General features: G+C 38.0%; 2 protein-coding genes across 5 annotated transcripts in view; both read left to right on the top strand.

Moving 5' to 3' along the window:
* Nucleotides 1–10,563, top strand: part of LOC122084610 (BEACH domain-containing protein B-like) — a 70,185-nt gene extending 59,622 nt beyond the window's left edge. For 2 of the 4 annotated variants that reach the window (XM_042652995.1, XM_042652998.1), the window contains 12 exons: nt 44–265; nt 400–873; nt 952–1,293; nt 1,377–1,829; nt 1,992–2,038; nt 2,196–2,289; nt 2,430–2,636; nt 4,963–5,088; nt 5,190–5,561; nt 5,677–5,908; nt 6,933–7,695; nt 10,043–10,563. In XM_042652995.1, coding sequence (XP_042508929.1) covers nt 44–265; nt 400–873; nt 952–1,293; nt 1,377–1,829; nt 1,992–2,038; nt 2,196–2,289; nt 2,430–2,636; nt 4,963–5,088; nt 5,190–5,561; nt 5,677–5,908; nt 6,933–7,633 — 3,270 coding nt within the window. In that variant the 3' untranslated portion in view covers nt 7,634–7,695; nt 10,043–10,563. The remainder of the gene's footprint in view (nt 1–43; nt 266–399; nt 874–951; nt 1,294–1,376; nt 1,830–1,991; nt 2,039–2,195; nt 2,290–2,429; nt 2,637–4,962; nt 5,089–5,189; nt 5,562–5,676; nt 5,909–6,932; nt 7,696–10,042) is intronic. The other 2 variants (XM_042652997.1, XM_042652996.1) reach the window with 2 other exon arrangements.
* A 1,360-nt stretch (nt 10,564–11,923) lies between these two features.
* Nucleotides 11,924–18,851, top strand: LOC122084674. Its single transcript, XM_042653105.1, has 6 exons — nt 11,924–12,365; nt 12,491–12,600; nt 13,129–13,943; nt 17,588–17,720; nt 17,947–18,275; nt 18,364–18,851. The coding sequence occupies exons 1-6, from the start codon at nt 11,969–11,971 to the stop codon at nt 18,482–18,484; spliced, it is 1,905 nt and encodes a 634-aa protein (XP_042509039.1). The 5' UTR covers nt 11,924–11,968; the 3' UTR covers nt 18,485–18,851.
* The last annotated feature ends 1,652 nt before the right edge of the window (nt 18,852–20,503 follow it).

Genomic DNA, 20,503 nt, shown 5'->3' with positions numbered 1-20,503 from the left:
AAGTCTGGAAAACTGTGTTTATTGTCTATTTATCACTGCTCAGATCGCTGATGAGGTAAAGTACATTAGCACTTCAAAAGCTGATCGCAACAAACAATTGCATGAGCTACGAGTTAGGATGGATGAAATATCCTATGCTGAATCTAATCAGAAAAGAGCTTTTGAAGATGAGATACAAAGTAGCTTAAGCACCATTCTTGCTTCTGATGATAGTAGACGAGATGCTTTCCAGCTTGCTCATGATGAGGATCAGCAAATTGTTGCTGTAAGAATATAATTTGCCTTTTCATATTTTTTATTTGTCTATGAAATGTATGTTTTTTCTTTCGTTTTCCAATCCTTGCAGTGATTCATGACTAGTTTCAGCATGTATGCTAACAATCCATTCTTCTTGAATAGCAAAAATGGATCCACATGTTTCGTGCTTTGATTGATGAAAGAGGTCCATGGTCAGCAAATCCTTTCCCTAATAGTACCATCACACATTGGAAACTTGACAAGGCAGAAGATATGTGGAGACGTAGACCAAAATTAAGACGGAATTATCATTTTGATGAAAAGCTGTGTCATCCTCCATCCACTGCCTCCAGCAACGATATTTGTCGTCCTGTCAGTGAAAGCAAAACTGGTTTTGGGAGCCATATTCCTGAGCAAATGAAACGCCTTATATTGAAAGGACTGCACAAGATCACTGATGAAGGAAGCATGGAGCCTAGCGAAAATGATACAGAGCAAAATGAGCCCAAAGCCTTTGCCCCTGAGGATCCTTCAGACCAGTCCCCGGAGCTTTTGAAAGATGGCTCTGAGCAGAAGGATATTGGTCAAGATAGGAAGGATCCTTCCTTCAGTACAGCAGAGACAGAAACTAGTGAGGTATGTCAGAATTTATGAGCATACTATGGTATACCTCCACTGATGGCACCTCTGATGTATGGGTTCCTCATTTTCCAGGTTCTTCTTTCTGTTCCTTGTGTGCTTGTTACACCAAAGAGAAAACTTGCTGGGCATTTAGCAGTCATGAAAAGTGTTCTACACTTCTTTGGTGAGTTTTTGGTGGAAGGAACTGGAGGATCATCTGTTTTTAACAGCTTTCATGTCTCAAGTAGTTCCGACTCCACCAAGCCTGATCAATTGGGTGGAGTCCAGAACCAGAAGTTATCAAAGTGGCCCTTAAATTCTGATGTGGAGTTTGAGAAAGGAAACTCTATTGATAGCACAGATATAGTGGATGAAACTGTACTTCAAAAACAACCAAACCATATCAAACGCCACCGTAGATGGAATGTCTCCAAGGTAGGAGATTGTAAAGCTTCATATCTATCTGATTTACTTCTTTCTTTAATACCTATAACATGTTTCTTTTGTTATTATGGTAGATCAAAGCTGTTTACTGGACTCGCTATTTGCTAAGACACAGTGCAATAGAGGTTTTCTTCAATGATTCATCTGCCCCCATATTTTTTAATTTTGCTACAACTAAGGTTGCCAAAGATGTCGGGACGTTGATAGTCTCCTGTAGAAATGAATCATTGTTCCCAAAAGGAAGTGCCAAGGACAGGAGCGGAGTTATTTCATTTGTAGATAGACGTGTTGCAGTGGCTCTGGCAGAAACTGCAAGAGAGAGCTGGAGAAGAAGGGATATATCCAACTTCGAATACCTAATGATACTCAATACACTTGCAGGCAGATCCTACAATGACTTGACTCAATATCCGGTCTTCCCTTGGGTTTTGGCTGATTATTCCTCTGAGAAACTTGACTTTAACAAATCTTCAACTTTCCGGGACCTTTCGAAACCTGTTGGTGCTTTGGATTCAAAAAGGTTTGAGGTAAATATCAATTTTTGTCACCTTTTGTGGTGACTTGTGGCTCCATTTGAACTAAACAGTTTACCAAATGAAGGGAACTCAATTTTTTACTATTATGTCTTGTATGAAGGGAACTCAATTTTTTACTATTATGTCTTGTATTTATGCTTCAACTCCATGCAGGTTTTTGAGGATAGATATCGTAACTTCTGTGATCCTGATATTCCTAGGTAATCGTTGAATATCTTTTCCAGAGTCATTATTGCTTTTTGATTAGACATGTACAGTCCCCCCCCCCTTTTTCTTTTCTTTATGTATGATACAATTGCTTTTCATTTTGTTATCCTTTTTGATAAATGTCATTATGCTCTTTGTTTCTGGTTGCAGTTTCTACTATGGGTCCCACTATTCGAGCATGGGGATGGTGCTCTTCTATCTTCTTAGATTAGAGCCTTTCACAACTCTGCACCGTAATTTGCAGGTAATGTGATGTTGGTACCTAAATCCTTACTAATCAACAGTTTTGATCGATTTCTTTCTTTGGTTTTTCGATCTTCTATTTTTCACTTGAGTTGCTTATCTTAGAAATTTGTTTAAAATAATGATACACTTTTTGGATAGGGTGGTAAATTTGACCATGCGGATCGCCTTTTCCAAAGCATTGAGGGCACATACAGGAACTGCCTTTCTAATACAAGTGATGTGAAGGAGTTAATACCTGAATTCTTTTACATGCCAGAATTTCTTGTGAATTCAAACTCATATCATTTGGGAGTGAAACAGGATGGTGAACCTATTGCCGATGTTTGTCTTCCCCCTTGGGCCAAGGTATGTGAAGGCCCGTCATGAATTTGACTAAGGTGTTATTGCAGAACATCAGTAAGACTGTTACTTGGATACTTGAATTTTAGTGTGTTATCAGAGAACAATATGATCAAAGAAGGTGGTATTTTGCATAGCCTATGAGAAATCTTTGAATAAAAGACTGATAAAGATTTGCTCTCAAATTTGAATATAAAAGAAATAAATAGCATGTGGTCTTTTAGTCAGATTCCTGTTGTAGTCTAGGCTTATGCTTGCACCTTGTTAACTCTTAAGAAATCGTAAATAAGAATAAGATTACATTGAAAGTAGTCTGAATTTGAATTTGAATCAGTTATCAAGAAAAAGGTAGGTTAGGAAGCCTGAGTAAATAAAGTTGACCTATTTAGGTTATTTAATTTGTTGAATTGCAATTCCACTTTTCTGATGGAACTTCGATTCATGTCTTGATGGCTGGAAGTGGAAGTGATGAGATCTGTTGGTAGGGTTTTGTGGGACCTACCTGTTTTTTCCTTGTTTGCCCCTTCTCCTACTTTGGGCTTCTGGGTTTTTGTTCAGCCCATATGGGCTTTTGAATTTTATGTTGTTGGGCTTCTGGCTCCTTTTAATTATGCCCATGTGGATTTGTGTTGTATTAGGCATGTCATTTGTTTCATATCTTCCACTCCTCAAGCCCACTGGGCCTTGGATGCTGTCCTTTTGGACTTTGGTTACCATTATAGGGTTTGTAATCTGCCTTAGGGGATATATTCTTCCTCCCCGTTCTTTTAATGCATTTATTAATTGACCCAAAAAAAAAAAAAAAAATTGCAATTCCAGAGTATCACAACCCCAAGACTTGTTGATACAGTTAGGCATCTTTGTAAATATATCCCACTTGCTTGGGCAATTTTTTAGATGATTTAAGTAAGGCCATCAGGGTTAATTTAGCACTGTACTATCTTCTTCCTGATATTTCACCAGTTCTGGCAATTTTTTAGATGATTTAAGCACATCAGGCCATCAGGGGTTAATTTGGCTGTCTTCTTCTTGATATGTCACTAATTCTTTGTCTAATAGACTTGTTATGTTACATTCTTTATTTCTTGTTTATATAGAATTATTTTCTTGCTTTATTAGTTTCTTGAGTTGAGTTTACAGGCATTTTTGCATCAACTATACATTTAGGTTGTGTTGGTTGCTTCCAGGAAGATGGGGAAGGAAAAGTTTTTCCCAAAAAATTTGGATTGTGCATATGGTTGCCTTTCCAGGGAAATGAAAAGCCATCCCTAGGGATGATTTTTTCTAGGTATTTCTTGAGAAATGCACCCCGATCAATTAGAGGTGGAACATTGCTGGGAGCCTGAGAAAGGAAAGTTTTTCTAGTGCAATCAAAACATTATTCTGAGGGAAACTCCTTGCCATTTATTTTATGAGGAATAAGTTATTAATATTCACAAAGATAAAAGTGGTCATGGGTTCCGAGTCAGGAACAGCCTCTCCGTGAAGTGGGCATAAGGCTGCAGACACTATGAGCCTCCCCAGTCCCTGCAGTGGCGGGAGCCTCGTGCACTGAGTACGCCCTTTTTTATTCACAAAGATAAAAGTATGGCGTAGAATACAATAACAATAAACCCTCTGGTAGATGTATGATCACGATGACCCGATTAAGATCCACCCTCCAACTGAACTGATCTATTGTAATAATGGGTGCAAACCTTTTCCTTTGCCAAAACATGAGCCATCTTCCAGTGGAACCGAACCTATATTTGATAGATAATGTAACTTATAGGCCTTATATAAGGGGTGTAGTGCCATGTCTGCTCCACCGAATCCTCAATCTAATGACATCGACTGAATCTCCTCCTATAATTGCACAATTGAATTTCTTCCTCATCAACAATTCCAGCACTTCTAGTTCTACCCTTTTCGAACTGGTCTGGAGGAGACTCGAAGAACTGAGCTCCCATCTCCTTATGATACACCAATACCGGATGGCCTCAATTCTCTAATGAGCAACCTTCTACATTCAAGTTGACCAATCCTTTTGATGGAGGATGCGATAAGATTATTAATGTATTTCTAACCTCCCTTGAGGAAATCAAAAGGTACCGATCTGGCAAACATTGCTGGGAAAGCAACTAAACACAGCCTTAGAGAAAGATGCAATGTGTGTGCATGCACGCGCGCTCACGCGCACACACACACATACACATGCACTCTCACTCACCAACAATGACAGATTGAGTCTGAGGGGTAGAGAGAATCAAATTTTAAATATTTTCTTGGCATAGTACAATTGAAGCTTGTAGTAAGTCCTCTCCAAATAGCTTACCCACAATGAATTGTGCAGGGGTCTCATGAAGAATTTATAAACAAAAATCGAGAAGCTCTTGAAAGTGAATATGTCAGCTCCAATCTCCATCATTGGATTGATTTGGTATTTGGTTACAAGCAGCGTGGGAAACCTGCAGTGGAGGTAGGAGCTCAGCTTATAATAAATGAAAATGCTCTTCATTGTATTCCAATTGTTTATTGCTGAAAGTGATTTATATCTTTGGGACTGATGTTGATTTGCAGGCAGCCAATGTCTTCTATTATTTAACTTATGAAGGTGCAGTTGATCTGGATACTATGGAAGATGAATTGCAAAGATCTGCCATTGAAGATCAGATAGCAAATTTTGGGCAAACACCAATTCAGATTTTTCGTAAAAAACACCCCAGAAGAGGCCCTCCAATTCCCATTGCTCATCCTTTATATTTTGCTCCTGGTTCAATAAGTTTGACTTCCACTATTTCTAGTACAACTCATCCTCCATCTGCTGTATTATTTGTTGGTATATTAGACTCGAACATTGTCCTTGTGAACCAGGGGCTCACCCTGTCAATCAAGATGTGGTTGACCACTCAACTTCAATCCGGTGGAAATTTCACCTTTTCTGGCTCACAGGTTAGACCACCTATTGCCATTTGAATTTCCCTGTTATGTTATTGTAATGGTCTTGTCATTATTTCTTACAGACGTTTTAGAGTAGCTGAATGTTATATTTTCCAAATTTTTGCAGGATCCTTTTTTTGGAATTGGTTCTGATGTTCTTGTCCCTTGTAAAATTGGTAGTCCATTGGCTGAAAATATTGAGCTTGGAACACAATGCTTTGCTACAATGCAAACTCCATCTGAAAATTTTTTGATCTCTTGTGGCAATTGGGAAAACAGCTTCCAGGTCATATCCCTTAATGATGGAAGAATAGTGCAAAGTATCCGGCAGCACAAAGATGTGGTCAGTTGTGTTGCAGGTATCATGTCGTCACTTTTGGATTTAACTTGGGCCATAACAGTACTAATCAGAATCTGAGAAAGTGCATTCTTGTGAGGGGCGAGATTTACTAATGCATATTATTCATCAAAATATAGAACTTTTTGATGCATATTACAGTGCCACTGGAAACCATCCAGATTAGATGGTCAGACACTGAACCATTGACGAGTAGCCAAGATAATTTGACCTTTTGTCCATTTTTTTTTCAAAACCATTGCAACATGAAAAAACATGTACAGTTATGGAGCCATCAAAGACATGGCTTAGACTTCCATCAATCAATATTTGAGGTAGATAACACTCAAATGGCATGAGAAAAAACATGAAAATTTTGTTTTTTAGTTAAACAGCTACTATGGCTTTAAATAGAGTTGAATCGCAAGGCATTATGTTTGTAAACCCCAATTACTTGGGATAAGGCTTACTTGAGTCGGTAAGTACATGTGTATTATATTGAATAAGATAATGAAAGATGGATTTCTTGTTGTCTTAGCTTTGTGTTTTTTTTTCATTACCCTTAAGAGTCGGAGGTTCAGCATGCACCTTCACCATCCAACTCAACTCAACTCAACTCATTTTCTTGGCTACATGAATGATTAATCTATTTCACATTTTTAATTCAGTTTAAAGTCATTTTTATAGTTAAACCTAAGGCACCATTTATTTTGTCACTACTTCTCCCCAAATCTTCAGCCTACCCTAAGCTCTAACCTTCATCATCCATCGATTACCTATATGTTCCTCTTTTACTAGGAAAGGGAAAAGCAAGGGTTTCTGAGGGCTTGGGGGGGGGGGTTGGCTGGCAGTCAAATTCTAGGATCCATATCCATACTTAATATATCCTCACCTAGTTGTCCTTGTCCATACCCTACATGTCCTACATCTGGTAATGTCAGTGTTTTATTGTTCTCCAGCAAGTTCTATTCTTGTTTTTACCTCATCTATCTTAAAAATAATTGCATTTGGTCCATACAGCCTTATGAAATTAATTAATGTTGCAGTGACATCTGATGGAAGCATCCTTGCTACTGGAAGTTATGATACAACAGTCATGGTGTGGGAGGTTTTTCGTGTCCGAGGAACAGAAAAGAAAGTTCGATATGCACAAACAGAGCTACCCAGAAAGGACTATATTATTGTTGAAACTCCTTTCCATATCCTTTGTGGCCATGATGATGTAATCACGTGTTTATTTGTCAGTGCAGAGCTTGATATAGTTATCAGTGGGTCAAAAGATGGAACTTGTGTTTTCCACACCTTGCGAGAAGGAAGATATATAAGGTCTCTTCAGCATCCATGTGGCAGTGCCCTGTCAAAACTGGTTGCATCTAGGCATGGACGGATAATATTTTATGCTGATGATGATCTCAGTTTGCACCTCTATTCTATAAATGGAAAACACATTGCAACATCGGAATCTAATGGGCGTCTGAATTGTGTTGAACTCAGTAGTTGTGGTGAGTTCTTGGTTTGTGCAGGCGACCAAGGACAGATAGTTGTAAGGTCGATGAACTCACTTGAGGTTGTGAGAAGGTATGATGGTGTTGGGAGGATTATAACATCTCTAACTGTGACACCAGAAGAGTGCTTCTTAGCTGGCACCAAGGATGGAAGCCTTCTTGTATATTCCATAGAAAACCCTCAGCTTCGAAAAACTAGCATTCCTCGAAATGTGAAATCAAAAGCTTCTTTGACAGGATAGACAATTCCATACTGCACCTCTAGATTTCCTCCATCAGTGCTGACCAATGATGTTGACCTGAGGTAAATTTTGCTTCTGCTCACAATTAACTGCTTCTTCGTTATGTTCTTTGATTCCTTGCATAGAGAGGCTTATCAAGTGTTTGGCTTTCAGCTTTTTTTTGGACATTGATTGCGTGTGATATTTTAAATATAAACTTTAAAAGCAATTCATTTGTTGTTATTTGTATCAACCCCTCAGTGGTCAATTGCTATATCTTTTTTTTCATTCTAAAGTAGTGCTTTAAAAGTCTACCAATGGACAGTAAAAAGTCTATAATCGAGATCTCTATGGCTATATTTTATGCACTGTTAAACAGTGCTCCAATGTCGAGATGGAGTCTATGGTCAAAGATTTGGAGCCATGAGTGAGGTTCACATTTCCAATTTCATTAAATATTTTTCCCTAGAGAATTATGGAATTATTGAAATTTTTTATTTTCTGAACTAATAGTTGTCTTTGATGGAAATTCTGAACACATGAAAATCTGCGATGAAGACTTGGGAATTTCAAATTAGACTTGATTATACAATCAGTAATAAAAGGCTGAAGAAGCATGTGCTTGCAAGGCTATAACACAATACCACCAATACACAACTGCACATAACTACATTACTGAGCACCATAGTTGTCAAGGCTCCCTTGCCGTCCAGGCTTGTTTGCCTAGGGCCTAGGCGACAGTCGCCTTTTGTTTTTGCACTTATTTATTCCAAATATCATTGAAGAAAATGTTTGTTATTTCATTTACTTAAGGATGTTATTTGGTTGTTCAGTGGTTGTAGAATGACTTTACCATCCATGAATTAATTAAAGTAAGAATGTTGTTTGGCAGGCCTTGTTATGAGTGGAACATCTCCAATTCTTTTCACTTTTTTTTTTTAATTAATTAATTAATCTATTATTATTATTTTTTTTTTTATAGGTGTACAAATTTAGGACCTAATAAACCTGTGTTAAGAATAGAAGAATAAAACACATTGCAGTCATGTAATTGGTTTGGGTTATCTAACAGTTGGAATACCCAGATCAACCTTCCTTGTGACTGCTCCGTCCGGTCTGGTTGCAAGTAAAAGGAAGGGAAGTTAAGTTGATTTGAGAAAGATAAATTTTGTAATCATGATTGTGTAATTTAAAGATCTTCCCTTATTTGGTAATTATATCATGTAAACTTTATTTTCCTTTTCAAATTAAAGAGATTTGATTGCAAAGCAAAATAAAAATATATTGATCGTACTTGAAATGTTTGGAGCTACACAACCATACACTTTTATTGATTTGATTTCGCTTCCCTTCCCTTCCCTTTATCTCCCTTGCAACCAGATGGAGCCAGTGGGAAATAGAACCACTTATACAAGCTTGGCCTCATAGATCACCCACTGGATCTTCAGCCCATATTAATTGAGGTATGCAATTTGATTTAGAGACAATCTTTTGACAGAACGGTTAATAGTTGAAACAGAACTCCAGTACATGGTGAAGTGTACAGGATTGGAGATATTAAATGAGCAAAGGGAAAGCCAGATCCTTCTCGATGAATGGAACTGTCTAGTTCCTATGGAGGCTAAGATAAACAGATGCTGTGGCTAATGAGTTAAGAGATTAGTCTAGTTCCAATGGAGGCTAAGATTAACAGATGCTGTGGCTAATGAGCTGGAGATTAGTCTAGTTCCAATGGAGGCTAAGATTAACAGATGCTGTGGCTAATGAGTTAGCTTAATCTCCACCAGAACGGTGACTTCAAGAACGACAACGGCTGAAAGAGACGTGGATAGCCAGACATAGTAGCTGGTTAAATAAACAACCAGTTTGTTAATTAGCATTTATGTGTCAAAATGCCTGGAGGAGATGAATTAGCTTTTTGGCTCTTCCCATAATGTGGAATTACGAGATCAGGATTGTTAGGAGGGTCTGCCTTTCAGTTTTTAGTGTGGCAAATTTGCACTTGTTCTCACTGGTATGGGTTGGTCCTAGATTGTTTCCCTGCCGGCTGGAGAGGGAAATAGTGCTTTTGTGTTGCTTGGTCATACTCATGCATTTCTTCATTATCTGCATGTTGTGGTTTTGGGTGGTTGGCATGTTCGGACACCCCCTCTTCCATACTCGTTTATTTCTTCTGTGTCCTATTAAATTCTTCTTGTTGCTTATCAGAGGAATTCAAATCGGAAAATGGTTTTGGCTTCTACACTGAAAATTACTGTAGCGCTACTGTTACTCTGAATTAACTATGCAAATTTATGGTCTATATTGGTTGAGGCTGTTACTTGCATTTGTTGCTCTTTTATTTCATTGTCTTAATCTAGAATGGAGGATTAATAGCAGAATATATGACTCAAGAGAATTTTGACTGGAGCATTGTATGTGTTTGAACAGATGGCTTAAGAGTTATTTCAGTATGGTGTAGATTTGCAAGGGAGACCACTGTTGATGCAGATTGTTTGATCCACGGCCATGCAGCAGCTACAACATCAAGGTCGGGAACTTAACCAATAGTGCTTCATCACTCCCACCTATTTCACTTCACAAAACTGCTGAAGCTTCACATCCTCAGGTAATCCTTACTTCATGAACATGAAGGTGATAAAGCCTTCTACATCTTATGGGATATTTACATGTCACAAATCACTCACCTGCCATTTCACCAAAAGGGCATATGTTCCATTGTACAAATTCAAGCGGGGGCTCATCATATCTATTTTCAGGTGGTGCGCTGGCTAGCGGATCTCTCTCAATACATTTGTGTACATTAAATTCTTGAACATTGATTTAGGGGAAATTTTTTTCTAATTTTTCTTTCCCCTTTGTATCAATATAACATAGTGCGCAAATATGTAACTTGTATAGTTAGGCTTAATGCCTTGCAATATGAATGAGAGGTGGTGTTCAATTTAAAATTATGCATCATACGTTAGCCAAATTGGTGACCAGTACTACCATGTGACAAGATCTGAAGAAGATGAAAGAAGAACAGTACTCACGCAGTTTTAAGAGAAGAAGATAGAAGAAGAAAGGAGAAGTTATCAGTTTGGTTATGACATACTAGGTTTTATGCTGAGCTTCTGAAATTTTTTTAGGTCTGATTCCATGATAACTCAAAAATCTACATGCGTAGTTTTCAATATTCACCAAACGTAGCAGTTTTATCAGATGTATCTGATGAGACTATGTTCACTAACGTAGAACAGCCATCTTGGATATTAAAGCTGAAGCCGAATCGAACAAATAAAAAAACTGTACCCAAAGAGATGGATAATTTTCTGAAAGAAGTTTTGCATTTCAAATTAGTGGCTGGAATTTAGCACTTCTTTTTTGTTCATTTAAAGTCTTGGTTGATTCATTTTTGCCATTTGATTTTTTGCAATGACAGTAATCGGAAATTACTCTTTAACCTAATTATAGGGCAAGTGTTTTTTTTATCCAGGAGTGGCCAATGCACATAGGCACGCACCCCCAAGAGGAGCATGACGGTCATTTTGCCCACTGTGTATGACATAGGGTCGCTTTTGGACATAAAACTTTGCCCCCTAATCTCCAAACAAGTCAAAGGGTAGAGCCTATATAAGCTAGAGATTTGAGCAAATTTTAGCCCACCTAATGAGTTAGGGATCTTAGTCCCTATAGCCAAAGTTTACTCCAATCCAACTTATTAACAATGTTAATTTTCCCATACTTATAATATGAGATTGGGTTCCTTGTCCGGTTGAGCAGTATACAATAGCACCTCCTTATTTCTCTCTTTCCGCCCATAGACAGGAAGGGGTGCTAGTGTAAGCTATGCAACCTGGTTTCCTTTTTCTCCCATATAATATCTACCATCTAGCCTAACCTTAATTTGTACCAAGTCTAGTAGTGTTAGGCCAAGTCTTAACCAATATTGAATCAAATCAAATAGATAAAAGATTATACCTTTTTCTATTATCCATTTTTTTAACTTTTTATGGTGGTATCAAAGAGTAGAATGGTCACCGAAGAGTGTTAAAAGGCAAATCTAGATCATATTTTTATTGTTTTTTTCATTCGAATCATATGCATGTATGAACATACACGGGATGCATATCAATACAAATGGAGCACATGTGTCTAATCTAGTTCATCTCCTCTTTATCCAATGGTGATTGGACACATTATCTGTCTACGTGGCTAAATATATGTTTTGTGATGTTTGAAAAATAACAGAACCTCGTGACAATAATAATAATATTTTTTAATTAAAAATAAGAAAAAGCCCTTGCTATCGGGGAGTTTTCAAACTCCTTTGTATTATTGTATATCGAGGGCTTCCTACTCTGATTCTGCGGCATGAAAGTAAAGAGGAGAAGAATGGCATTGCTGGGAGAGGACGGTCGAGGCTACGAGCTTGCGAGAAAGCTGGAGGGTTGTGGCGTGTGGCGTTCATGGCTGGGCGAGTCGAGTTACACCACTTTCGCTCATTTCCTTGCCTCTCCGTCGACTTGGGAAGCTTTCATGAGGACCGACGATTCCAAAACTAGGGCACAGATCCAACTTCAGCTCAGGGTTCGCGCTCTCCTCTACGATAAAGCCAGCGTCTCCCTCTTTCTCCGTTCCCATCCTTCTTCTTCGTTTTCCTCCCCTTCATCATCTTCTTCTTCTTCATCGTCTGCTGCTTCTTCGTCTTCGTCTTCTTCTTCGTCTTCTTCTACTGTTGCTGCTTCTCCTTCAAAGCTCAACCCCTTCTGTAAGTTCTTCTGTGAAATTGTAATCTAATTAGTTACTGCCTTGTGTTTTTTTTTTATTCTCTCCTTCTTTTGAATCGGTATAACTTGATCAGATTTCATAATGCGGTTGACACAATTCATTCAGATTTACAGTTACATGGGGATGATGTATACTTCTGTTTAGAAGACGATTCGCGCAATAGGGGCGTTCAACCCCCAGAAGGCTTAGCTCCTAGTAATTCAGTACAGTCTAAGGTTTGTATTGTTGCTAGATTTGATTTCTTTTATGATGACTATTTTTCTGCTATAATTAATTTTTTTGGTGAATGGTCTCAATTGCTCTGCTAAGTTTTTTAGTGAATGATCTCAATTGCTTTGCTAAGTTAATTAACTTTACTAGTCTTCATTCAAAAGAAGAATGCATAACTAAATTACAAACTAAAAAATCTGACTTGGAACTAGTTCATTGGAGCTATGAAGTTGGATATTATGACATGTTCCTAGCAGGGATGAAAGCCTGGACTTCTAATTTAATTAAGATAATTCCTAGGTGCTTGGTAGTGGGACCCTCTAACAAGCAACAGCAATCCTGTTTATCCGCTAGGCACTCCTATGTTCTTTTTTTACGACCAGATGATCAAGTCTTCCTTGGATAAGCTTTGGGCACTTTCCTTTTAATTTTTAAAATTTAACCATATAGGGACCGTAGAAAGGATGCCACTTCCTTTTTTTTCCCCCTCATATTTTATGCAGTTTGGCTGACACTGTTGCCGTATAATGCAGATCCAATCAAAACTTACCTTTGGTGTTGGATCAAGATATGTTGAACCAGAGGTCCATAACATATCCGAGAAGCCTGGGCGTGATGACTTTCCTGAGTCATGGTATAACCAGTTTATGGAGAAGTACAGAGATGGCAGACAAAAGATTTTGCCATTTGGGGATCAGGAATCACACAAGCGAACACCTGAGGGAATGTCTACATACCTCAGGCTTCTTGGGAAGCATAAGAGGCAGCGGCAAATATTCAAGGAGGATCATTGTGTGGCTTTTGGGAATCCCATTTGGGAGAATGGGTCAAACATGCATTCTGTTTCAGATGGCAATAACTCAATGGATGATGAAACACCATTTTTCCCTGAAACAATGTTCTCATTGAACTGTGTGCCTGATAGTGCACTGCCTCCCATAAGTAGAGCAGAAGACAATAAAAAAGTAGAGTTTTATGGGGTCCTTGACTGCTTACCTCATGTTGTGACTCGGAGTCCTGCAATGATGGAAAGGTTTGGTATAAGGCCTGACTACCTAGGGACAGGATTTGAGAGAAGCAAATACAGGGGAAAGAATGGGCTTGAACTGAACAAGAAACCTCTTGGCCAAGAACAAGCATTGCGGATGTCTCAAAAGGTGATAGCTCGTGTATTGAGGACATTGGGGTTTGAAGGTGCAACTGAAGCTTCAGTGGAGGTCTTATCACAGCTTCTCAGCTGTCACATCTGTAAACTTGGTCGTATATTGAAAGTTCTTACTGATAGTTACCGAAAGCAGTGGTCAGCGATTGAAATTCTCAAAATGTTCCTTCAGACAGCAGGCTATATGTGAGTACATTTCTTAGTAACTTAAGTGTGGTGTGGTGGTTCTTCTTCAGTATTATGTTTTTCTAGTGCATTCATTCCTGGTCCTTAAATTTTATCCGATGAATATTAGCTTAAGGAGAATATTTTCCAGACACAAAGAATGACATGAATCCAGCTATTGAAGAATTTAGAACCAGTATTCTGATTCAGGATGTAAGCTTTTTCTTTTTTGGGTAGAAACAATGTAAGCTAGTTGTTATCAAAGTTAACTACTGTAAATAGTAACATGAGATAGCAAGAAGGTAGGTTTTGTTGAGGGAGAATTCTTAGTGATGTGCAACAGTGCAAGTCCAGACAGCAGTTCTGGAGAACTAGAATTTATTTGATTCAAAGATTCCAGAGTTGGATGTCATTAAGGAGACATCCAACTTGAGAGTTGAGTGGGTTAGGAATCATGCTTTTCATTTAAACTAGAAACTTGGCGTTCCCATTCTTGGATATTAAGAATTTGCAGCTAATCAATCAAAGAAAGAAGCATAGTTGTTTATATGGGAGGAGGGGGGGGGGGAACATAAAAGATAGAACCAAAATGAAGCAGGTGGTATCAAAATCTTTGGAACCGTTGAATCTAGCAATTCCAGGGCTGTGGCTCCTTTTGATGCTTCAACTGAATTCTGTTGAAGATATCACTTTATCTTGGAGTGGGAACAAAAATTGAAAGCAACTTTGAGGGGAAAACAGAGGCAGGGGTATAAAGTCCGTCAATTGGCCTGACTTAAATTTAAGACCTAGGCTAAGGTGTTAGGAGACTAATTCTTTATGGTATCTCTTGGTACTTTTAGAAAGGAATGATGGACTTATTTAATCTTTTAAGATAAGTTTATGTATATACTTATCTTTTTTACATTAATTTTGTCCTTTTGCCTATTGAAAAAGGAGTTGAGGGAGAGGTGGAAGAAGGGTAGACTAACTTTTTTTGGGTAGCAGGAGGTGGATTGTTTGAGACGGGCCTTTTGTGTTTTTGTTTTGTTTTTTTTTTTTTTTGGAATAGAGATGTCTTATCACCATAGCCTTTCTTGAATCTATTTTGTTCTCTTTTACTTATGACTTATCTTCTTTTGTCACGGTTCGTAAGAAAACATTTTACATTCCTTGATAGTGGTTGGCCTTTTCTTTTCCTTCTTATTACAAATATTACGTGCTTATCATTAATAAATAAAAGAACAAGAGGAGGAAGACATTTGGCAGTCGGTTATGTTCTCAAAGCAGTGGGTATGTTCACCACCGTAGTTGTCAAAGGCTTTACCTTTGCATCGCCTTAGTCACATTGGCCAGGTTTTGACACGGCTGGGTTCCATTTCGGGTTTTTTTTTTTTTTTTTTTTAACTCATGTATGGTTGTATCCTTCTATGATGCACCTTATTGCGGCTTATCATATCTTTGAAGGGTATTAAAATTTGGGGCGGGGATGGAAGTAGAGTAAAACTTAGGGGTTAAAATTAGGAAATGAATACAACTATGCCCTGAATTGTGTCAATTGGAAAAACAAATGCTTCCTTGATCGTTCACGACTTGTTTTGATGAATGTTGAATGAGCATTGGTTAACTGATGAATACATCACGTCTTCTCTTTAGTTTATAGTGAATGTTTCATTCTTCTCTTTACCTTGTACATTATTATAAATTCATAAAACCAACGAGTCATACTATGAAATTATGGGGAGAATGTTATTAAATCCCTCTTGAGAAGAGAAACTACTACCTCAGAGAATCAATTTGGTTTTACGCCATATAGATCCACGACATAGGCTATTTACCTATTGAGGAGGCTCATTGAAAGATAGTGTGTGAAAGAAGGATGTCTTTATGGTCTTAATTGATTCTAGAAAAAACCTATGACATAGTCCCTAGAGATTTCGTTTGGCATGTACTAGAGGAGAGGGTTGTCAAGTAAATATGTGGATATAATCAAAGATATGTATGAGGCGTGGTGACTGTGCGAACTGTGGGAGCTCAAGACAATGATTTCCCAATTACGATTGGATTACACCAGGGATCAGCCTTAAGCCCTTATTTGTTTGCGCTTATCATGGATGATTTAACCAAAAGCATTCAAGACAAGGTCCCTTGGTATATGCTCTTCGCCGATGATATTGTATTGGTGGATGAGACAAAAATAGTGATTACCACTAAGTTGGAATTATGGAGATTAACTTTGGAAATAAGAGGTTTTAAGATAAGTAGATTGAAGACGGAATATATGATGTGTAACTTTAGTCACACTATGATGGATAACGATATGTTGAAAATTGAGAAGAGAGAAATACCGAAAAGTGATTATTTTAGATATTTGGGGTCAACCATACATAAAAAAGGTGACAAAGGATGATGTTTCACAAAGAAAGTGGGATGGATGAAGTGGAAGGGTACGACCAAAGTCTTGTGGGACCGACGTATTCTTTTAAAGCTTAAAGGAACTATAGAACTATTATACGACTGACTATAATGTATGGGGTAGAATGTTGGGTAGTTAAGAAGTGCCATATAGATAAGTTATCTGTAGTAGAGATGAGGATGTTAAGATGGATGTGCAACCAAATTAGGAAGGATAAAGTAAGGAATGAATATATTAGACCTGATTTAGGAGTTGCCCTGATCAATGATAAGCTCCGAGAAAGTCTTTTGAGGAGGTATGACCATGGTTAACGGAGGTTTGGGGATGCTCCTATAGGGAGGAACGATTTGATTCAAATTGAGGGAGCTCAAAGAGCTAGGGGCAGGCCTAAAATGACCATAAAAGAAGTTGTGAGGAATGACATGCATAGTCTAGGTCTTGTCCCGAGTATGAGGGTAGAGCCGTTTGGAAGGCAAGGATCCATGTAGCGACCCCATTTAGTTGAGATTTTCTTGCTCCCCCCCCCCGCCCCCGCCCCCGACCCCGCCCCCGCCCCCGCCCCCTCCCCCTTTTCCTTTTTACTCTCACTTTTCCATTATTGTTTTTGCATGGATCCATGTACCCAACCCCCATTAAGTTGGGATCAGGCTGAGTTTGTTGTTGTATGTTTTATAATATGCTTCATTCTTTTCTTTAGTTTATACATTACAATCCTATGTAGACTGAATATTAACATAACCTGCTCATGATATTAATAAACAATAAGGACTAACATAACTTGAAAGGTCTTAAACTAAACCCTTTTTTATGCATGCCTTGACCAACAAGGTCTTGCCTGGGCAACCGCCTAGGCTCCAATCCTGGCCAGTGCCTTGGCACCATGACCTCGACAACTAAATTATGTAAGGATTTAAAGATCTTTTACACTTCCATTTCACGTCATGTTGACATCAGTACTATGGGGCAAAATGTAGACTCCAGGCATACAAAATTTTATCCATGTATCCTTGTGACATTACTTATGACCAATGAATTCTCAAGCAAATAGTCATTGAGGAATGCAGTTAAGGTACCAACTCTTGGCTCTGTGCTCCTTTTTTTTTTTTTTTTTTTTGTTGAAAAAATTATCCTGCTGACTCTGCTCCTGGCTGCTGCTGAACAATGTGAAGCATTTTTTTTTTCAAATGACAATAATTTTAGAGCCTCAGATTATTTTTTCATTTAAATTTTTTTAAATGCTAGTTTTCTGTTGAAACCCTTGCTTGTCCAGTGATCTTGGGGCTTTAGCAGAATATGCAAAGGATGGTAACAGGGCATTCACACAACAAACACCGCAGAATCTAAGGGGACTACAACCAGGGTTCCAGTCCCAGCTTCAGAGTCCCAATCTACAACCCCAGCAAGTACGAATATTTATTCATTAAATCCCCTTCTATTTTGTGGAAGACTCCATGTCTGTGTTTTGCTGATCCAACTTATGGGTTTAGAGGAATCCAATGAAGTTACCATTTGTCACTACTGATCTTTGTAATAAGGGGCTGTTAACTTGATGTTTTATAACCTGTATCTTCAAATGAGTTTAACTATTTTAACTGTTTCTTTCCTCTTCAAAATTGGCCTCCTCCACAGTTCCCAAGACAAATGCATCCTCACATGCAGATGATGAATCCCCAGAATCTGGCTTTTCAGCAGCAACAGCAGTGGGAAAGAATGCGAAGACGCCAACCAACGACTCCACGCTCCGGTATGAGCATGGATAAAGAGAGACCCCACATGGAAGTTAAGATTGAGAATGCAACAGAATCGCCATTTGACGGGAACTCCTCCATTGTCAATGGTAGACACCCCCAAATGCAATTCCGGCAGCAGCAACTGGGTGCTATGGCCAACCTCCCTGCTCAATCCAGCCATCAGTTTAAACAATTGGCTTCTGTTCAAATCCCTCAACTTCAGACACAGTAAGACCCTAACTATATTGAATTTAAGTAACAACATTCTAAACAATAGGCATGCTAGAAGAGTTCTTAAGCTTTTCGGTTCATACAGGAACATGGTCATGGTGAGGCCCCCGCCAGTGAAGGTTGAGGGCTTTCAGGAGTTGATGGGTGGGGATGCATCATTGAAACATGATTCAGAAGAGCACAAGCTAACTTCTCCTTCCAAGTAGTTTGTTCATATTTTGCCTTAAGCTGCTGCTCTACATGGCTACATATTCCTTAATAGTGATATGTGATCACGGAATGTGCTCTTACAGAATAACTTGTTCATCAACATAGGTTGTGGAAGTTTCCTGCTTACTCTGTTTTGTGCTCTACCGTTACGAAAAGTAACCGATGTATAGTCTACTGGAAAAAGAATGTATTTAATTTTACATGTGTAGTTCCAGAATCCTCTTATTTTATGATCACGGTGATCACAAGAATAAGACCTTCTCTGGGCTATAAAAGTTGACATGATTACAGTAACTCCTTTGTTGGTGGTAATGGCTCCTCTTTTTCTGTTGACAATAAATGTTTTTTTCCTTATTGTCCAAATACTTTTCTAAGTTTTTATGTAGACCTCTTAATTATACTGGTCCACACAGATAGTGTTTTAATTTCTAATTCACAACACTCATCTCATGCAACTGACCACTGTATCTTTTGTGAAGAACCTCTCTCTCATTCTGCCTCATGATTGAGTGGCCACTTCCCTAAAATCCACAAGAATTAAGCCATCGGTCAGCCATAGTAGGTGAGATATTTTTTTTTTTGGGGGGGGGGGGGGGGTGCGGGGGATATTCGGATTCGGGAATTATTCGGAATAATTTGATTGATTAATTTAAGGATTCGGTCAAAAAAGCGGACAAAATAAAAATCGGAGTCAGATTTGGATTCGAGAATTATTCGATTAAAAAAATAAAAATCGGGCAAAAAATTTGAATATTATTTTTATAGTTTATTGTATATTTTTTATTTATCAAGTTATTAACTTGATTTGTATACTTAGAAAGAGCAAATTACTTTATACAATAAAGTAAAAAACTATAAAAAAAATTATCATTGAGCGATGGAAGCAATGGTTATTGTAATCCAATTTTTACTCATGGAATAGATTAGGCCCCAAAAGAGTGAAAGCAAGATTACAACTACAATAAAACAAATAAATAAATTGATCACAAAAAATTTTCACTATCATTTTGTTTGAGTTCACAAGACCCATATTGCACTAAGACGCACTAATTTTTCAAAATTAAAGCAACAATATAAAAGAAGATTGATTGATACGACGATATGAATCTGTCCTGGTCCCCCGGAACCTCAAATTATCCATCAAGGCTTGATATTTCCCCTGTCTTAGGATGAACTGATGAAGTTATGAGAAGAAATGAAACAAAGAGTAGATTCGTACGATTATTACAGAAGAATTAGGTGGAGAAAAAAGATGGGAAGAAGGAGGCGGAAATTTGTGGGAGAAGAAGATGAAAAAAAAAAAAAAAACTATTTCGGTGGTGGGTACCGTGGGTTTCATATATGACGTTTTTTTTTTTTTTTAAATACTGTTTAAGTGTACCGAATAATTCGGTTCAGCCCGAATTATTCGCGTTTAAATTCAAATTAGTAAAAATCACGTTTTTTTACCGAAATTTTATTTTTAATTTGGATTCTGTTCGAATTTTTTATTTAATTTGGAAAAATTCGGTTCGGCCGAATTGATAACTAGGCGGGGGGTGTTCACTGAAAGACTTCCTTTAGCAGGTGAGCCCAAATCTCCAATTTGGCAGTACTAATGCTCACAAATCCCTGTAATTGAGCTAGGAATGTAAAGCTTAGAACTGTTGCAACTGAGAATGTGGATTCTTTTTTGATTAAAGTCATCTTTATTTTCTCATTTAAAAAAAAAAAAAAAATCCATGTGGATTTCATACCCCGAAAGTCCAGAGCTTCAAATTCACAGAAGGTGAACTCATGTTTCCAATAGAAGATTGACATGTACTTAGCTACATCTCTTTTTAATCAAGTTTATTTTCTTTTCATCCAAAAAAAAAAAAAAACAAAGATGGACATTGTTTTAGTTCCAAGTTATCCAGTGAATACAACTGATTGCTCAATTGATTGGTGCTTTGTCAATAGAGTGTAGGCTTCTAAAAGGTCATGGTTTCAACTATTTCTCTTTCCACACCGATTAGGGTTCGACCCTAGGGTCA

The sequence above is a fragment of the Macadamia integrifolia genome, chromosome 7 (genome assembly GCF_013358625.1).
Source record: "Macadamia integrifolia cultivar HAES 741 chromosome 7, SCU_Mint_v3, whole genome shotgun sequence".
Classification (NCBI taxonomy): domain Eukaryota; kingdom Viridiplantae; phylum Streptophyta; class Magnoliopsida; order Proteales; family Proteaceae; genus Macadamia; species Macadamia integrifolia.
The sequence above is the reverse complement of the archived record's forward strand: the minus strand, read 5'-3'. Positions and strand labels throughout refer to the sequence as shown.

Excerpts from the sequence above, each read along its gene's own strand:
- LOC122084674 (XM_042653105.1), top strand. The coding sequence starts at position 11,969 with ATGAAAGTAAAGAGGAGAAGAATGGCATTGCTGGGAGAGGACGGTCGA. Across the intron at positions 12,601-13,128 it reads GTAATTCAGTACAGTCTAAG|ATCCAATCAAAACTTACCTT; the intron begins GTTTGTATTGTT and ends CGTATAATGCAG. Across the intron at positions 18,276-18,363 it reads ATCCCTCAACTTCAGACACA|GAACATGGTCATGGTGAGGC; the intron begins GTAAGACCCTAA and ends CGGTTCATACAG.